Source organism: Carcharodon carcharias, chromosome 3, assembly GCF_017639515.1.
Source record: "Carcharodon carcharias isolate sCarCar2 chromosome 3, sCarCar2.pri, whole genome shotgun sequence".
Classification (NCBI taxonomy): Eukaryota; Metazoa; Chordata; class Chondrichthyes; order Lamniformes; family Lamnidae; genus Carcharodon; species Carcharodon carcharias.
In genome coordinates, this window is record NC_054469.1 from 115,787,417 (window position 1) to 115,807,335 (window position 19,919).

Below are 19,919 nucleotides of genomic sequence, written 5' to 3' on the forward strand. Positions count from 1 at the left end.
TCCCCTATTATTCGTCATTTATATAAACGACAGATGACTATGTGGGGGCTCGGATTAGTAGGTTTGCGGATGACACAAAGATTGGCCGGGTGGTTAACAGTGAGGTTGAGTGTCTTGGGCTGCAGGAAGATATAGACAGGATGGTCAAATGGGCAGGTAAGTGTCAGATGGAATTTAACCCTGAAAAGTGTGAGGTAATACACTTTGAAAGGAGTAATTTGAGAAGGAAGTATTCAATGAATGGCATGACACTAGGAAGTTCTGAGGAACAAAGGGACCTTGGCGTGTGTGTCCATAGATCTCGGAAGGCAGAGGGGCATGTTGGTGGGGTAGTGAAAAAGGCATACGGGACACTTGCCTTTATCAATCGAGGCATAGATTACAAAGGTAGGGAGGTCATGTTGGAGTTGTATAGAACCTTGGTGAGGCCACAGCTGGAGTACTGTGTGCAGTTCCGGTCGCCACATTATAGATGTGATTGCACTGGAGGGAGTGCAGAGGAGATTCACCAGGATGTTGCCTGGGATGAAACATTTGAGTTATGAAGAGAGGTTGGATAGACTTGGGTTGTTTTCGTTGGGGCAGAGAAGACTGAGGGGCGACCTGATCAAGGTATACAAAATTATGAGGGGCATGGACAGGATGGATAGGGAGCAGCTGTTCCCTTAGTTGAAGGGTCAGTCACAAGGGGACACAAGTTCAAGGTGAGGGGCAGGAGGTTTAGGGGGATGTGAGGAAAAGCTTTCTTACCCAGAGGGTGGTGACGATTTGGAATGCACTGCCTGGGAGGGTGGTGGAGGTGGGATGCCTCAAAATCTAGGCACTCTATGTACTAGCTCCAATCTTTCATGGGCGAATCCTAAGGTGCAGTGCAGCATCAGAGCTATCCCATCCTCATCGCCAATTGTAATAAACTTGATGTACTGGACAGGTTTCTTACTTGAAACAGGTAACTTTATTTACAAAGCTCATGCAGAAGCTACCTGCTTGAACCAACTAGAAAGCTCTGCCCCTAAGATTACCCATGCTTAGGGCTGATTCATCGGTACAATCACGTGACCCCTAAAACAGTAGGAAAGGTTTTACGTACAATCACTACACATAGTCATACTCATGGAACCATGCCTTACAGATAATGTTCCAGACACCACTATCACCAACCCTGGGTATGTCCTGTCCCACCGGCAGGGCAGATCCAGCAGAGGTGGCGGCACAATGGTAAACAGTCGGGAGGGAGTTTCCCTTGGAGTCTTCAACATCAACTCCAGACCCCATGAAGTCTCATGGCATCAGGTCAAACATGGGCAAACAAACCTCCTCCTGATTACCATGCACCGTGCCCCTCTCAGTTGATGAATCAGTACTCCTCCATGCTGAACACGACTTGGAGGAAGCACTGAGGGCGGCAAGGGCACAAAGTATACTCTGGTTGGGGAATTTCAATGTCCATCACCAAGAGCAGCTCAGTAGCACCACTACTGAATGAGCTGGCCAAGACCTTATGGACATAGCTGCTAAACTGCCTTCGCGGCAGGTGGTGACAGAACCAACATGAGGGAATAAAATAATTGACCTCATCCTCACCAGCCTGCCTGCCAAAGATGCATCTGTCCATGACAGCATTGGCGTGACCACCACATAGTCCTTGTGGAGATGAAGTCCCATCTTCACAGTGAGGATACCCTCCATCAAGTTGTGTGGCACTACCACCCTGCTAAATGGGATAGATTTCGAACAGATCTAGCAACTCAAGACAGGGCATTTATGAAGCACAATGGGCCATCAGCAGCAACAGGATTGTACTCAAACACAATATGTAACTGCATGGCCCGGCATATCCCCCACTCTACATTACCACCAAGCCAGGGAATCAACCCTGGTTCCATGAAGAGTTCAGGAGAAGCACCAGGCATTCCTAAAAGTGAGGTGTCAACGTGGTGAAGCTACAACTCAGGGCTGCTTGCATGCCACACTGCATAAATGGCATGCGATAGACAGAGCTAAGCAATTCCACAGCCAACAGGTCAAACCTAAGCTCTGCATTCCTGCCACATCCATTTGTGAATGGTGGTGGACAATTAAATAACTCACTGAAGGAAGAGGCTACACGAATATCCCCATTCTCAATGATGGGGGAGTCCAACACATCAGTGCAAAGGATAAGGCTGAAGAATTTGCAACAATCTTCAACCACATGTGCCAAGTGGATGACCCATCGACCTTCTCCGGAGGCCCCAGCATTATGGATGCCAGCCTCCAGGCAATTCCATTCACTCCCTGTGATATTAAGAAATGGGTGAAGGCACTGGATACTGCAAAGGCTATGGGCCCTGACAATATTCCAGCAATAGTGCTGAAGACCTGTGCTGCAGAACTTGCTGCACCCCTAGCCAAGCTGTTCCACTACAGCTACAACACTGGCATCTACCCGCTATGTGGAGAATTTCCCAGGTATGTCCTGTACACAAAAAGCAGGACAAATCCAACCCGGCCGACTACCGCCCCCAGTCTACTCTCCATCATTAGTAAACTGATGGAAGGGGTCATCAACAGTGCTATCAAGCTGCACTAGCTTCGAAATTACCGACTGACTGACGTTCAGTTTGGGTTCTGCCAGAATCACTCAGCTCCTGACCTCATTACAGCCTTGGTTCAAACATGACAAAAGAGTTGAACTCCAGAGGTGAGGTGAGAGTGACTGCCTTTAACATCACAGCAGCATTTGACCGAGTGTGGCATCAAGGAGCCCTAGTAAAACTGGGGTCAATGGAAATCAGGGGGAAAACTCTCGGCTGGTTGGAAGCATACCTAGCACAAAGGAAGATGGTTGTGGTTGGTGGAGGTCAATCATCCCAGTTCCAGGACATCACTGCAGGAGTTCCTCAGGGTGGTGTCCTGGGCCCAACCATCTTCAGCTGCTTCATCAATGGCTTTCTTCCATCATAAGGTCAGAAGTGGGGATGTTTGCTGATGATTGCACAATGTTCAGCACCATTTGCGACTCCTTAGATACTGAAGCAGTCCATGTCCAAATGCAGCAAGACCTGGATAATATTCAGGCTTGGGCTAACAAGTGGCAAATAACATTCGTGCCACACAAGTGCCAGACAATGACTATCTCCAACAAGAGAGAATCTAACCATCACCTTTGATGTTCAATGGCATCGCCATCACTAAATCCCCATTATCAATATCCTGGGGATTACCATTGACCAGAAACTGAACTGGACTAGCTATGTAAATACTGTGGCTACAAGAACAGGTCAGAGGCTAGGAATCCTGCGGCAACTAGCCTACCTCCCGACTCCCCAATGCCTGTCCACCATCTACAAGGCACAAGTCAGGAGTGTGATGGAATGCTCTCCACTTGCCTGGATGAATGCAGCTCCAACAATGCTCAAGAAGCTCAACACCATCCAGGACAAAGCAGTCCATTTGATTAGTATCCCATCCACAAACATTCACTCCCTCCACCGCCAACGCACAGTGGCAACATTGTGTACCATCTACAAGATGCACTGCAGGTACTCACCAAGGCTCCTTAGACAGCAGCCTCCAAACCCACAATTGCTACCATCTGAAAGGACAAGAGCAACAGATGCATGGGAACACCACCACCTGGAAATTCCCCTCCAAGTCACTCACCATCCTGACTTGGAAATATATTGCTGTTCCTTCATTGTTGCTGGGTCAAAATCCTGGAACTTCCTCCCTAACAGCGCTGTGAGTGTACCTATACCACATTGACTGCAGCAGTTCAAGAAGGCAGCTCACCACCACCTTCTGAAGGGCAATTAGGGATGGATAATAAATCTGGCCCAGCCAGCAACACCCACATCCCATGAATGAATAGAAAAATACGATAGATAGATGGATAGAAACTTATACACGTGGACTGAGAGCGACAATGAGGGAGCAGGCAATAGATATACACATGGGCACAAAAAGAACCATTGAGACACGCTGTGAATCAGAGATTCAAGTACATGCTGCCTATATTTAGAAAAGGTTTAAGAGAGAGAAGAACCCCACACTGGAATCTCATTGTTACAGTACAATACTAAATATTCTCAGATCAGGTAACATACAGCTTAAATGCAATGAAGAGTTTTGTCTGTAATGCGGCCCCAGTCCAAAAAAAGCCTTCCCTATCACAAGGAGAGGCAGAGTGCAGCTTTCCATTTTCTACACCATATATAAGTATGCTCTCTAAGGAACATTTTATCAAATTGTTGCCAAATTGGAGGACAGTTTAGTGAAATGAGCCCACATCCAGTAGAAAGAATGCTGAAGCTCATTTCCTTTAGACATTTTAACAGCTGAATAAACTATCATTCATTCTTTCTGGGTTTGAGTCAACCTCATGTGTTACATATGAATGGTCAATTTTCTAGAGTATAACTCTTTCCAGTTCTGCAAAAGTTACCTTATGGAAAATGTGTTACCACCAAACATGGATTTGCTAAGCAGAACACGCCTTTAATATCTAATATGAAGTATTAATTTTACTGTTTCATCTGATCAGTTAAGGCATTCATGACGAATAAGAGTAAGTGGTAACATGAAGTATACAAAACACTATGCCATACATAAAAAAAAAATCAAAGGTTTTATTCTTTCCACATACATACTGCACCACGACAACTCTGAGCTGAGGAATCATCCCATTGCTAAGCCTACAACTGTTTTCTGTGGGATCGTGGATAGGATTCAGGTGGCAACAACAAAGAAAGGGTGGGACTTCCACCCCCTCACCGGGAGGAAGTCTCGGTCTTGGGAGCTGCCAACCAATCGGATTGGCCAACAGCTCTTGCAGTCCCAGCAGTGCCAGAGTTCAGTAGTGAGCGCTGCTGGGACTGCAGTAAGGCCCAGGATAAAGACCCCAATGGATCTTGGACTCAAGTAAGTCAGGGTTATTGACCGGGGGTGATCAAGCACCTTAGGGATGGAAGCGGGGGTGTGGGTGCATGCAGAGAGGAAGGAAGTGGGGTACTATCTACGGGGGCAGAGGGAGGGGTTTGTCCCCAATGCACAAAAGGCACCACCCTTCCTTCCCACTATATTAAAAACTTTTTTGAAAGAACGGGCTGCCCACCCCTGCCTCTGTTATGGCATGGGCAGCATAATGTTGGGGTCAATTGGCTTGCAAACAAGCTCAATTGATCCTTAATTATTTATTTACATATGGCAGATGGGCTGCTGATTTTGGCATCTACCCATCACCCATATTATGGGGGACAGCTCAGGATGGGCAAGAAGGTGGCGGGCTAGCCACTCCTCATATTTTATGTGCCCCAACACCAAAAACACGCCCAGCTATATAATCAGTCCATGTTCTAAGATATACATCCATAAGCCATATGTACAAAAGTAGGGAATTAGATGATGCTGAATGAAACCTTGTATTCCAAATGCTGCTTAATAATAAGTGAATCATTAAGCTGAGCCATGCATGGCTGGAAAAGAGCTAGGTTTACTCCCTGTTCCTAGCTAGGCAGCAAGTGGGGAAGGGCTTAAACTGATAGTGGGAACATTTAGGTGAAAGGCTGCCCGCTGTCTATAGAACCCAACACCAATAAGAATCATTGGCTTCAGGAAAAGAGGGAAGAAAATGGAGAAAATAGAACTAAAAATCTTTATGGTACCTTTGCTCCTTTTGATCCAGCATCACCAGGGATTCCAGGATTTGCTGCTGCTCCTGGCGCTCCTGGATCACCCTAAAAGAAAATTAGTGATGCAACTTGAAATGTGGATTCAAGGTCACATACAATGTCTGCAACATACAGATTTAATAACAGAAAAGCTGAGTGTGTATTGTGTCTGTGTATTGTTAGCAGGTAAACAATTACCCTGTCCAAAAGGCATTTCTCTGTCCACTTTTGTAATATGGATGTTGCCCCATCTAAAGGTTAACACCTCAGTTAACCTGGTCAATAGGTAAAAATTCTACAAACGCATTTGCCTGTTAATATCGTTAGCAGTAATTTCAAGGCTGATAACTCGTAGCTGAAATAGAGTCACGAGTAAAATCAGTATTCCTCCTTAAATCCATTAGGTTCTATTCTAAAAAGGTCACGTTCCCAGGTGAAAAAAACATGAAATTCTTGAAGATACTTGTGAGCGTAGGAGACTGCTTTACTTACCTCTTAGTTTGGTACTCCAATGACATGCTTTCAACACATGCTCACAGACGCTCCCCTCGACCTGCCTCACAAAGGCAATTCCCTGCCTTTACACATTCCTTGGATTTTCTAGCAGTCATACTAACTCAAAGACATCATTTTTTTGCATGTAAATCATTCACCATTGCTGGAGAATAGTACCATGACACACTTGCATGCTGCTAATACTGGCATGCTTCTGGGAAGCACAGCAGCTAATCGCTTAGCCACAAGAAAGGTGTCATTGTACATCATTTTCCTATGCTTTCAGGCTGAATAAGCTCATGATAGAGGCAAGAGTTTGAAAACTGGAGGAGGGTGTCCAAGCCTGAAGACATGAATTCAAATTGAGGAAATGACCCTGGATATAGTGGGCTCTGTGTTCTCTGTGCACAAATGGGGAACCAGAATCCGTGGGTTTGTGCCCATTCTTCCATCTTTTTCTTCTAAGGAATGGGGCCTTCACTCAGGTAGCTTGTCAAAAAACAAGTTACCTGTCATCACCATATCATATCTATGGTGCATGAAACAGTGCAGGCAGTGTGTCGTCATATTAATATTCAAAGAAATGTGCTTCCATTGAGCTCACAGGGTCAAAGAAAGGGGGAGGGGGCCAATCATATTGCACTACACTACATCTCTCACTTCCAGATTTCTACTACTCTGTGTGAACAAGTGCTTGCTGGCATCACCCCTAAATAGTCTAGCTTTAATTTTAACATTATGCCCCCACCCCCAGTTCTGCCTCCCCACCAGGGGAAATAGTTTCTGTCCGTCTACCCTTTCAAATCCATTAATCATCTGATCATCACCTCAACCCCTTAATTTTCTACTCTCACAATAATACAAACCTCGTCGATGCAACCTGTTCGCATAATTCATCCGGGACCTGCCTGGAAAAGAAAGCTGTTTCTTGAGCACCATCTATTCACTGAATCATTTGCTTGTGAGTAAAAGAGCCCTGGATAATAAAAGTTTTAACAATATCATGCTAGAAAATGGGTAAGGTGGTATACTTAATGGGTAAGGTGGTGTACTTTGAAGACTCAGTCAATTTCTGCTGCAAAATTCAAGCAATTCACAAAGGATCAAGCATATTGGCAGCAGCAAGAACTGTGTATCTCATAATAGTTTTTTCTTGAAGCAGATATATTTCCAATAATATTGGGTTTATGCCGAAGGATATAAAAAAGTAAATGACCATCAAGGCGTAGACAGATAATAACATACTTACTTTAGGACCTGGAAGTCCTCTTCCCCCTAATCCTGTTGGGCCCCTTTCTCCAGGAAATCCTCGGTCTCCCTGTCATTTAATATACTTAAGTTATTAAATTTATATTTGTTTAAATTTGTTAGTTAAAACATTGTAATGCCATGCATTTTAAATGGTAACTCGCTCTAGAGCTATAAGCTCAAAAGCTGCTAGATAATAGAGAAAATAACACAATTTTATAATGAGATCTTCATAGTTCCTGAGATTGTTATTTTCAAAGCATGGACTTAAATTGCTCAAGAAAGTACTACAGAGGTGTTGCTTCCTCTGAGCACACCAACAATCCAGTATCAGGATTGAGCAGAGGACATTCACTTAAGCTGCTCATTTCTTGTTTTGAGCAATGATTTTCTGAATGGAATTAGGCTCAGTGCTGTGGTGCAGCAGAGGGACTTGGAGGTGGGGTGGGGGCTATAAGGTTCAAGGATGTTAACAGCAGCACTTCAGGTTGAAAACATTTTTTATATAAAGCTATTTTATCTCAAAATGTATAGACTATAAAAGCCAAGAGATAATAAGGAGCCTGGATAAAACATTAACAAGATCTCAGAATACTGTGTGCAGTATTGTACTCCAGTTCATCATGCTAAGCTTGAAATATGTTGAGGTGGGGCATAATGAAGGAGAAGTGAAGGGGAAGAAGGATCCAGAGGGATGATGATTTAAGTAGACTGTTTCCAGATGGGTCAAGTATGAGGGCTATAGAAACAAAATTTTGTGTAAGAGATTTATAACAGAAGATCAGAGAAACCTCTTTATAAAGAAAGTTGTGAGACTGTGGAATTCAATCCCAGGGTTAATGGTTGAGGCAGAAACTATGTCAACATTCAAGATTAGTTCGAATGGGTGGATGAAGGAACAGGGGTGAAGAATTGTAGGTGGGTAAATATGATTAAAATTATTTGCACATAAAGGTTAAATGGCAGCATGGATTATTTAGGCTGAATGGCCTGTTTCTGTGTTGCAATTTCTATGTATTTCTATGTACTACATCTTATTAGTTTTATTACATTTTATTAATGTATTATATGTCATTGACATGAGTTCTTACAGTTTCATTAGCCTCAATATTTGTATAGTTAGCTTTAACTTCAACAAGTCAACTGTCTTATTACCTTTGCTAATCTGACAATTGTAATGTGGGATAATTCCAGTTATTTTAACAGTGAACATATAATCAGATGCTGAGAAGTGTGAAAAATAATTTAGCAACATGTATAAGCCGCATGACTTCCAGTAAAACTTGATAATCTTTGATCAAAGAAGATTTATGCAATTTGCAAGTTGATCACACAAGAACTAGAACAGCGACTGACCGGCAATGTCATAAATATTCTTCTGCTTCTAAGTATGACCCTTGCAATTTGTCCTTGTAGCATCTGAGGTGTTGGGACTACAGCGTGAATTTGCATTCTCTGCTATTCAAAATACAGTCACTCATGCTGCCAGTGCTGGTGATGGCGTAATCCATGAATGTAAAAAGTGTAATTTAACTTTGTACCTTTTCACCAGGTAAACCTTGTCCTGTTGGACCCCTTGGCCCAGGTGGCCCTGAAGGGCCTTGCTCCCCCTATATAAAAAATGGAACATCTTTAGAATTTCAGTGTGCTGTTAATTAACGTCTTTTCATTTTCCATTTTTTCCAATATTTATCTCTTTTTCTCATTAATGTTCTATGGTTATCATGCGAAATGCACCATCTGTTTGTGAGAGGGTAGGCAGCTGACAATTGTTTTTGTGTTTTTCTACCCAGTATTTTTGTTTTATTTTTGCATTGGAATGGTTGGTTCAGGCATACAGGCTAATTCTCCCATTAACTGAGAAAGACTCCTAAATTGCCTTAAGTGTATTAGCTTGGCCACAAGATGAACAAATACCTACCGAACTGCAATGTAGCTGGAATTTCATGCAGAGGCTGTGGCCCCACTTCCTGGAAAGTCCGAGGCGAGCTGCTTCCACCTGCCATGACTCTATTTTACGTGGTTCAGGCAATTAGCTGCCTGAAGTCTTAGTTTCTCCCCTCCAAGGTAGGATGCCCTGCCTCCAAGGATTTTCAGCCCATCTGGGAGCAGTGGTCACTACTAGGACTGCAACAGTCCCTGGACAGCAGATCAGGCCTGGAGTTCAGCTAAGTGGGATCAGGGATTGTCGGGGCCAATCAGGTAGGCCCAGGCAAAGGGGAGTGATCGACTATGTGTACAATGGCTACTTTCTAAAACCTTTACTAACATATAAAACCATCAGAGGTCACAAGAGTATGGCAAGCCATAGTGTACAAACGTATTTATCCAAACATCCCACTTTTCACAAAAAAATAGTTTGTTCTTACTAGACTGTTCCAATTTCGCCTGTCTCTATACACACATTGCACAAGTTGGGCGGAATCGTCCCAGGTTTGTACAAAGTGCAGTTGTGGGCGGGAAAAATGTTGTTTTATCTGTCTGCCGCAATGGTGGAATTTTGCATCGTATCGCTCCAATTCCACTTCATTAATTATGCAGCCACAGGAAACACACTGTCTCACTGTTGGGCGGCGTTCAATTTGCCCGCCACACCATTACCTCACCACTTCCTCATGGAGAACGCCATATTTAAACTGCAGCTGCACACACACTTCTCAATGCTTACAGCCCAGGACTACTCCAGTGAAGACATGGCCCCCAAAAGCCAAGATGAGTGTGGCCCCCTCGATTCAATGACGCATTCCTGGGATGTCTTCTGGATGTCGTGGAGGCCCACTGCAATGTACCCGAACCCCCGCTCTGGCTGCAGGAGGCCCATCAGTCTCACCACTCCAGCTTGGGAGGCAGTGGCAGAGGTGGTCAGTGCCAATGCTACACACAAGAGGTTGGCCATCCAGTTTAGAAAGAGGATGACTGATCTCATCCATGCTGCCAGGGTAAGGCAGCCATCTCATCACTCTAAACTCACGCACTCACAAGGCCATCACACATTCACTGGTATCTCGCTCACTGCCAGCTTAAGGAACATCACTACTCACTCTCTCACACACACTTCACATCTCCATCTGGCCTCCTTCTCTGGAGATTACCTCCTCAGCCCTCACCATCTTGAGGCCACTTGCACAGATCAACATGTGCCTCCACACACACCCTAGGATACCCTCTTCCTGCAGCCCTCAACCTGCAGCCCCTTCCCTTGCCAAGGCCACTCCTACCCTTCCCCAAGCAAGCCCTAGCCCTGCAACCATTGAAAAGTTACCCCTGCCTTTTGGCTGGTCTGGAAGGTAGAGACCTGCCTGTGAGCCCCCCTAAAAGTGATGTGGTGCTGCCTGCGAAGCCTGGCGCTGATGACTGCAAGTGCTGTCCAAAGCAAGGTAGGCAAACAAACCTTGAAGTGCTGAGCCAAGTGCAGCTCGTCAGGTGCACATCGCTTATGTACAGTTGTGAAACGTGTCAGCGTGCAATTACACCCACGTGCCCAGATGATCCAGCATGGGGGATGAATCCGGTTAGCAGGGCTTATAATGAGATGTAAAGTATTGAAATTAGGTGCGTAGCGGGAAATGTGGCCTGTCATTGATGGATGGAGCGGACGATCGCAAACTGGTTGCACAACAGCCCTCTTGCCATATTGTCCCCCCATGCCCGCCAAGACGCCCGATGCCAATGGGGCCAAGAAATTCCGGCCATAATATTTAAGCACTCAATCTCCTAATGCTATGCGTGTGAGTTGTTTTTGGCTGTTAATTCAGTCTGCTGGTTCCTGGAATGATGTTGCTTCTCTAGGTTGTTGCTGTGGTGAGTGTTGCTGCTGTAATAATTATTGGTGCTGATCTGTTGCATTTGTTGGGAAACAGCTAACCTCTGAGACTGATGGTTGTTCAGATCCTTGCTCAATTAGCAAAATTACACCTTCCTCATCAGCTATCTGCTGTGAAGAAGCATCTTCTCCAGTTGTACATATATTTCTGTGATTGCGACGATGGATTTTGTCCTTCACTTTCATCATGTATGACACAGGCCATAAGTTGCACATGGACTGATTTTTGTTGAATGCCTCGAATGTTTGCACTCTGACCAACTCTCCAACTCTCAGTATGGCAATAATTTGGCAGCTTTCTATCATTTCACTTTGATCTTGTCACTCTTGTCTGTTACAACATATGGCTTCAATGCTTTTTCAGCTGTTGGAAGAGTACTTTGGGTGACATTAGACGCTGGACTGGGCTATTTTCCATGCCTTCAGTCAGTGTATTTCTCCATTCTAAGATTGCCTTGTACACATCTATGCTGGATTTAATTGACTTTTTGATGATTCTTTTGGCAGTTTTCAATGCTGCCTCAGCCTTTCCAAATGACTGGGGCTGGTGTGGCGATGATGTGTAGTGCTGAATTTCCCAATCGTTCATGAAGTGTCTGAATTCTTCACTAACGAACTGAGGGCTATTATCAATCATCAAAATGTCAGGAATACCAAGACGACTGAAGTGTGCATTCTATGATCACATTATCATTGATATCAGCTGATCTAACTCCCAGTAGTCTGCATAATAGTCAACCGTGAAGAGATAGTCACAGGTCCAAAGAGAGTGAAGAGGTCTACTCCAAGCTTCATCCACAGTCTATCTGGGATGTCATGAGTCATGAGTAGCTCTTTGATTTGCTACACTTGATGTTCATTACAGCCTTCCTCAGACTGGACTCCATTCCTTGATTGTTTGCATGGATGTGCTTCAGCTTCTCTTTTCCTGCCTCTTTAGGGACAATGGCTCTAGTTTCTTCGTACGAATGCCATCTTGAGTAATCACATCCTTTCTGTATGTCCAATATTCTCGGATAGCAACATCATCTATGTCACCTCCAATGTGCCAGCTCAGCCTTTGGCTGACTGAGGAAAAGAGTATTTGAGGACCAGGATCTCAAATCCGAGAGTATGGTCCTGGTTTACCAGGCAGCAGAGATCCCTGCACTCCTATATATGATTCAGAGACTTGGGCAACTTGAAGCAGGCACTTCAAAACACTGGAGAAATACCATCAGTGGTGCCTTCGCAAAATCCTCCAAATCAGGTGACAAGAAAAGTGGTTCAACAGCAGCATTCCCTCCCAAGCTAATTCACCCAGCATCGAGATGCTAGTTTTTAAAAATTCATTCAAGTGATGTGGGCTTTGGCAGCTGGGCCAGCATTTATTGCCCATCCCTAACGGCCCTTGAGAAGGTGGTAGTGAGCTGCCTTCTTGAATCTCTGCAGTCCACATAGTGTAGGTACACCCACAGTGCTGTTAGGGAGGGAGTTTCAGGATTTTGACCCAACAACAGTGAAGTAACGCCAATTTATTTCCAAGTCAGGATGGTGAGTGACTTGGAGAGGAACTTCCAGGTGGTGATGTTCTCATGCATCTGCTGCCCTTGTCCTGCTAGATGGTAGCAGTTGTGGGTTTGGAAGCTGTTGTCTAAGGATCCTTGGTGAGTTTCTGCAGTGCATCTTGTAGATGGTATACACTGCTGCTACTGTGCGTTGGTTCTGGTGGAAGTAAATGTTTGTGGATGGGGTGCCAATCAAGCGGGCTGTTTTGCCCTGGATGGTGTCAAGTTTCTTAAGTGTTGTTGAAGCTGCACTCATCCAGGCGACTGGAGAATATTCAATCACACTCCTGACTTGTGTCTTGTAGATTGTGGGCAGGCTTTGGAGAGTCAGGAGGCAAGTTACTCGTCGCACGATTCCTAGCCCCTGACCTGCTATTGTAGCTACAGTATTTATATTGCTGGTCCAGTTCAGTTTCTGATCAATGGAAACCCCCAGGGTTTTGATAGTTTGGGATTCAGTGATGGTAATATCATTGAATGTCAAGGGCAATGGTTACATTCTCTCTTGTTGGAGGTGGTCATTGCCTGGCACTGTGGCGCAACTGTTACTTGCCACTTGTCAGCCCAAGCCTGAATATTGTCCAGGTCTTGCTGTATTTGGACATTTACTGCTTCACCCAAAGCCAGCTCCACTGAGTGGGACATATTATTTGTATGCCTGACACCAGACTCCCAAAGCAATTGCTCTCTCGGAACTCAGTTGTGGCAGATGACTCTCAGAAGGACAACAAAAATGCTTTAGGGATGTCCTCAAAGTATCCCTGTAGAGGTCAAACATACTCGCAGACTCATGGGAGACCCTTGCTTGTGACGGACCAAAATGGAGAAGACTCATTTGGGAAGGCACCGTACACATCAAGAGACTTCATGGGATCGAGCAGAAGCAAAGGCACGGAGCTGGAGGGAGTGCGTAAACCTCAAAACAACCTATCTACCCAACCCTTCAAGCACCACACGTGGCAGAGTTTGCAGATTGTGCATTGGACTTATCAGCCATCTCAGAACCCATCGAACTTCAGAATGGGAACAAGTCATCCTCAACCCGAGAGGCTGCCTAAAAGGAGCAAGATTATAGCAACCTGTGTGCCCTTGATGGTTTCAGCATATCTTTTCATCACAACTTCTTGTAGCACATGAAGAGTTGCATCTTGTAATGTAGTTTGTCTGTTCTGAGCAAAACGCTTGCCTGTCAGAATCCGTTCAGCAGTGAATAGCTTAGTGTCATCCGAAACACTGCGAATCTCTTCTCGTACATGAATTGTTATTAATCCAAGCTTTTGATTTGTTTCAGCTAGGACGAGAGGATTTTGATCAGTGTCCACTGTCTGAAACTGAAGATCTTCTTTCCTTCCGATGTATTGGACTCTCAACTTCATTTGTTCTCATGGGGTGAGCATCGTTCCATCATGGAATCTCAACCTTATCTTTGACAGCTTCATTTTCAGGTCATCATCTCGAGCAACTTTACACATGTCTGAGAAGCTCATAATGTTGCACTTAGAACCAGTGTCTATCTGACACTTTATCAACTTGATGCTTTCCTTCTGCAGTCATCATTTCAACAGTCTCAAACCCTTTCTCACCCCGTGACTTGATGACACCAACTTGATCCAGGATGTAGAGTGATTCAGTAGAATCATCGTCTGACATCTTTGCAGCAACCATCTTTATTGGCTTGCTGTTCTTCTTTCCAGAAGAAACTTGAGTGCAAAATGGTTCAGCGTTTTGCAGTTAGTGCACTGCCTTCACCATGCTGGACATGCTTCCTTTTCTTTATTGTAGTGTCCTTCACAATACTTTGGCCTTGATCTTTCTGCTGGCTCTTCTGTAAGTTGTCCTTCCTTTCAACTATTGTCTTGTGCTTAATAGGCTTGGGCTGTCTCTCAGCATAATGCAAAACCTCATCAATTCTTGCATCAATACACTTCAATTGATAATTAGTTACCTCAGAGCTTCTTGACATGTCAATAGTTTTCTGGAAATAGGTTTCTCTTCTCTCAGAAGACGTGCTCTCACAGCAGGATCTCTTGTTCCTAAAACAATCAACTCACACACTCACAAACCCATCACACATCCACAGAGATCTCACACCTCAAGGGAAAACACCACTAACTCTCACACACACCCTCACATCTCTATCAGGCTCATGTCCTCTGGAGCTTGCATCCTCATCCCGTCCATGGATCTGCTCACCACACAAACATTCCATACTGTGTCATGTGTCCTACTCGCACTCCCTCCATCTGTTTTCATGCAGGAGAAGCTGGTTCATATCAGCAGGGGGAGGTCCCAGACCAGGGATAGAGTGGAACACGTTAGGCTCCTCACTCACTTTGAGAAGTGTGCCATTGCACTGACTGGTGAGGACGTGGACTGTGCTTGTGGTGACAGTGAGGTCGGTGGCAAACACCCACATGAGGATCCTACACCACATCATCCCTCTCTCAACGCAACTGTGAGTGCTCTCTCTCCTGCTTTTGACTCTGCTGCCATGCATTATTTCTACTTTGGTTCATAGGGAGCTCTGCCAAGCAACCGACATCCTCAACCTGTCAGTCCCTCAGCTCCATCCACATACTCACCTCCAGCCAAGAGAACACCTCCTCCATTGAAGAGCTGGAAATAATCAGCCTGGAAGACCCATCACAGCACTTACCTAAACCCTCCACCAGCACAGAAACACACACCTCGATGGTACCTAGATCAAGAGCAGGTTCAAGTTCACAATCTGGTGGTTACCACACAGACACATGTCCACAGCAGGAGGAGGCAGGTTCAGCTGAGCTCCCTGGCACTCAGAGGACTGTTGGGGATGAGGCATCTGTGAGGTCTGAGTCCAATGACGAGACTCTGGATTCGGCCTTCCAACTCATCGTGGAGAGTCAGCAGAATGTGGGGGAACATCACGTAGGGCTGTTGGAAGCTCTCAACAGAATGGCATACGAAGAGTGTGTCCGCTTGCTCTCTAGTGAAGTGATGCCCACATTTGCATGTATGAAGGTCTCCATGAGAAGGATGGCAAATGCTATGGAGACCCTGGTCTAGCAGAACGTGGAGATGGGCGCAGACCTGCACTCCATTGCAGTAGCCATGGGTGAGTTCCTGCAACATGAGAGGGAAACGGGGCACCTCGATGTCCCTCCAGTTGCTCCTTCCCCTCAAAGATTCAGGCTGGGGCCCTCAGGCACCCAAAGGGAGAAGGAGAGACAGCTGGACACCCCTGGGTCATCCACTCAGGAATCCCAGAGGTTGTCTGCTCCTTTCGAATGCCCTTTGCCTGTGACCCCCTCAACCTCGTCCTCTGTCACTTCAGAGTGAACAGCTGGCCCACAAGAGCCCTCAAGGCTTTGGCATTCCAGAGGATGCACACTGAAGTCATCAGAGGCAACAGGGCCAACCATTGCCAGGCTGTCCCCACCCCTGCTGCAGATGTCAGGGCAGCACCTAGAAGAAGTGGTAGGCCTAGAAAAGTGAAGAAATTTTGATCACGGGTGAACACTTTTTGTCACTTTATTCAGTGAAAGTGAATATATTTTTTGATTATAATGTGTAATGTTGTCTTTCAGCTTCATTGACAGGCTTCGCAAGTCCTCCCTCTGCATTTCACACCTCCCCCAACACCCCCATCACGAGCAGTGCAGCATTATCGCAGCCGGACCATGAGTGATTTTGGAGGGAGAAGTGTGTGTGTGGCAGGGCCTTTCGAAACCTCATTCAAGCACTCTCCCAGACAGGCGGAGCCTTCATCCATCACACTCATCTTACTGTCCTGTGCATTTTCAATGCTGCCTGCTGGGGCTCTCTTTCAGTTGTCCATGAGAGCTGATCTGCAACTCCACACACCCACTGGTTGCACTACCATGCAGCACCTTTGCCCATCCAACATGAGGCTCCACTCAGTTATGATTTGAAAACCATGGTTGTAGCGAAGTTTATAATCAGCTCCCCCATCCATTCCCCTCCCCAAGTCACCCTTGTCCTTTCCCTAATCCATGTGGAACCCCCTGGCATCACCATCCACCTCCCCATCGTAACCTACCAACCTTGTAATTCCAGGATGTCCAGGTGAATGTTCACATTCCCTACCTTCCAGAAAATCCCACCCTCATCCACATTGCGCTCCCTGGCCTCATCCTTCCAATGCCCAGGGTCTGTGTCTGCCTCCGAGTCTCCACCAACCACCTTCGCCAAGCCTTCTACCATTACTGTTACACCGGTGGGAAAATATGCACCCTCACCATACCAGCTCCGTCTGCCCCCTCTCACGTTCACGATTCCCTCCTGCCATGCCCACGCTCAGTTCACACTCCAGGAGGGATTCATTGACTCCACTGACACCTCCCTTGCACATTCACCTGGACATCCCCCCCTTACTCCCCCCTCCATCCTTACTCCGACCTCCCACCAGATACTTTCCCCTCTCTGAACTCCCTCCTGACCCCTGGGCATGGCTCCCCCCTCCAAATTCCCTCCTCCCCCCAGTGGATGCCTTCCCCCCTCCGAAATTCTTCCCTTACAGTATCCTCTCCACTTACACCCTCCTCCCCCATATTGCATCCTCCACCTGTACTCCATCCAACTCTAGGGACTTCCATCCTCCTCTCAACCTCACACCCCAACACCTTCATTCCCTCCTCCCAACTTTACCCCCCAACACCTTCGTTTCCCCCCCCACCTCCCAGCCACACCCTCCCAACACCTTCATCCCCCTCCCAACCTTTCTGCCCCAGCACCTTTGTCTCCTCACAACCTCACACACCCACGGTACCTTCAATCCCCCTGTCAACCTCACCCCCCGACACCGTCTTTTCCCTAACCTCACCCCACCTTCATCTCCCACCCCCAACCTCACCCCCGACACCTTTGTCTACCCTCCTCCAAACCTCGACAACTTCATCCCCCCACCCCTCCAAACCTCCTCACTCCACCCACCCCCGCCCCCCCCCCCTTCCCAGTACACCTTGCTCTCCCACTCACAGCTAGGCCTTTCTCTCCCCGAACTTCGCTGATCATCCATAGCAGCCCATGGCCAAGATCGTGATGTTCTGCAGCAGACCCAAAGCATCAATGTGGAACTCCCACCTTCAGACAGCTGCTTTGTGGTGGAGCCATGTGCATGCTGATCCACCCAGCACGTGTTCCTCCAGGTCCCGGCTCAGCTTCTTCTCCTTGGATGTCCGAGATCTAACCAAGGCCCCAGTGATAAGTCCCATCTCCCACATGTCAGACTTGTCCAGACGTGTTCTGGGCCAGCATGTTTTTCCGCCGGTGTGATTGTAAATCGGGTATTCGGGCATGCGGGGGACGAATCTAGTCAGGCCTTACTTTGCATCCCATTATCGGGGTGCAAATTGGGTTTGTGCCGAGCCCCAACAGGATTTGCGTCCCACCATGCCATCCAATGCCATCCAATGATCCCATTGTGATTTCATACTGGCGTGAAACAGATTTCTGCCCCTCACGCCATATTGTTCCCCCCACCTGCCATGACACCCACCGCCATTGGGACAGGACGATTCTGTCTTATGTGTGCAATGCATGTGCAGAGAATGACTAATAGAATAAACAGTTGTTAATGCATGATAACAGTGGGTGTATAGTGGGTAACTTGGGTAGCCCACAGTCACACGGGATCGTGCATGCAAATGTGCTTTTGTTGGTTAGGAAAAAGGGATGTTTGTATCTTTTGTTCGATATGAGAAAGGGGATGTTTGGATTTTGGAAATGCAATCTTTACTAAGTGGTTATGTGGCTCTGCCATCAGGCAAGCTGACTGTAGGCTGCCATTTCTGATCAGTTCAATGAGAACACATTGAAGGAGTACAGCTGTCCTTATACATGAAACACAGTCCTCCATCTGAATTGCTGCCCTGACTTTATTGCTGACAGATCAAGGCAAATACACAGATGTACCCACTCTGCCCTTGTTTTTAAGACAGGGTCTAAGCAACTCCATCACTGTTTCAGCACAAGTGGCAGAATGTGTCAATTCATACTTTGATCTCCAAGCATTTTGGATCAAACAGCCTTCTTTGATAGCTACTCATGATGCAAAGTTCTACAAAAATAACCTCTGCGTTCAGAGAATTGATTTTCCTGTCCTTTGTACATGTAAAATCACCCATAACCTGCACACAAAGGACAAGAAAAAGGGATCAAAGATAAATTATTAGGGTCCTAGAATTATAGCCATGCAGTGCCCTTAGTTGTGTGCTCTAATTGGCCTACTATTCTTCTAAAATGGTAGACATGGAGCATGTGCACAGTTTCAGCCAGAAGTGCATTCACAACCATATTGGAAACGGTTGATGGGAGCAGAAGTGAGTAGCATTTTTTAGTGCAGAATAATTTATTTATATTAGGATCCTGTACATCCTGTAGGACCCAATTTTTGAATGCCTCAGCACTTTGCTACATACTGAAATCACATAGTACAACATAGCGATAGCCAGCAGAAAAGTCTTCACACTTACCTGAATGTGGTGCCAGGAGGAGCAGACCTGCCAGGTCACTGATTTCCTTTCTGCCCACATGGCCACTGATTGCATCCTCTCTCCCAACCAGATCGATGATTTATACCATAGGTATTCTTTCAAAATAAACCATGCCTTTGAAGCCATCTCTCAAATTACATCTCAAATCACATTTTATGAGTTGGGGTATGAATGCCCAGGTGTACCACTTCCTACAACATTTTATTGCATTGATTTAGCAAAGTAATTACATTTTTATTTCACATGTCTATTTATCTGCGCACATTAACATTTAAGGCAACTATTCTGACCTATTAAGAAACTTTTGATTGAATTAATTTTGGACTAGGTACAGACAGAAGCGAACAAAATCCATTCAGGATGAATCTCTCCAACTTTCACTGTCTCCCTGTGCAGTGTACTGGTCACCACTGCCATAGAAATAACAACCTGGATAAAAATAGATAAGCTGCTTAATATGGACATTTGGACATCCCTGATGGTGTGCTCTGAGAATAAAATAACTTTCCGCATGCTTTAAAAAATAAGTAGCCAGTAAACTGGTGAACAGCGCCACTAGGAGTGACCAAGGTGGGAGGAAGACTGCACATGAGGAGTATCAGAGCCTGAAACTGCTGAACCAGGGTGTTTGGTGTGCATGAGGAAAGGTGGTAAGCACAAG

At 45.9% G+C, this 19,919-nt stretch overlaps 1 protein-coding gene and 1 long non-coding RNA gene across 2 annotated transcripts in view; one reads left to right on the plus strand and one right to left on the minus strand.

Moving 5' to 3' along the window:
- The window catches only part of LOC121276210 (collagen alpha-1(XXVIII) chain-like), a 328,458-nt gene that overhangs the window by 124,491 nt on the left and 184,048 nt on the right, over nucleotides 1-19,919 (minus strand). The window contains exons 17-19 of the mRNA XM_041184378.1: nucleotides 8,936-9,004; nucleotides 7,396-7,464; nucleotides 5,646-5,717 (exon numbers count right to left, since the gene is read on the minus strand). Of these exons, the coding sequence (XP_041040312.1) occupies nucleotides 5,646-5,717; nucleotides 7,396-7,464; nucleotides 8,936-9,004 (210 nt within the window). The remainder of the gene's footprint in view (nucleotides 1-5,645; nucleotides 5,718-7,395; nucleotides 7,465-8,935; nucleotides 9,005-19,919) is intronic.
- Nucleotides 1-19,919, plus strand: part of LOC121276211 — a 57,935-nt gene that overhangs the window by 34,757 nt on the left and 3,259 nt on the right. The gene's annotated exons all lie outside the window — the stretch shown is intronic.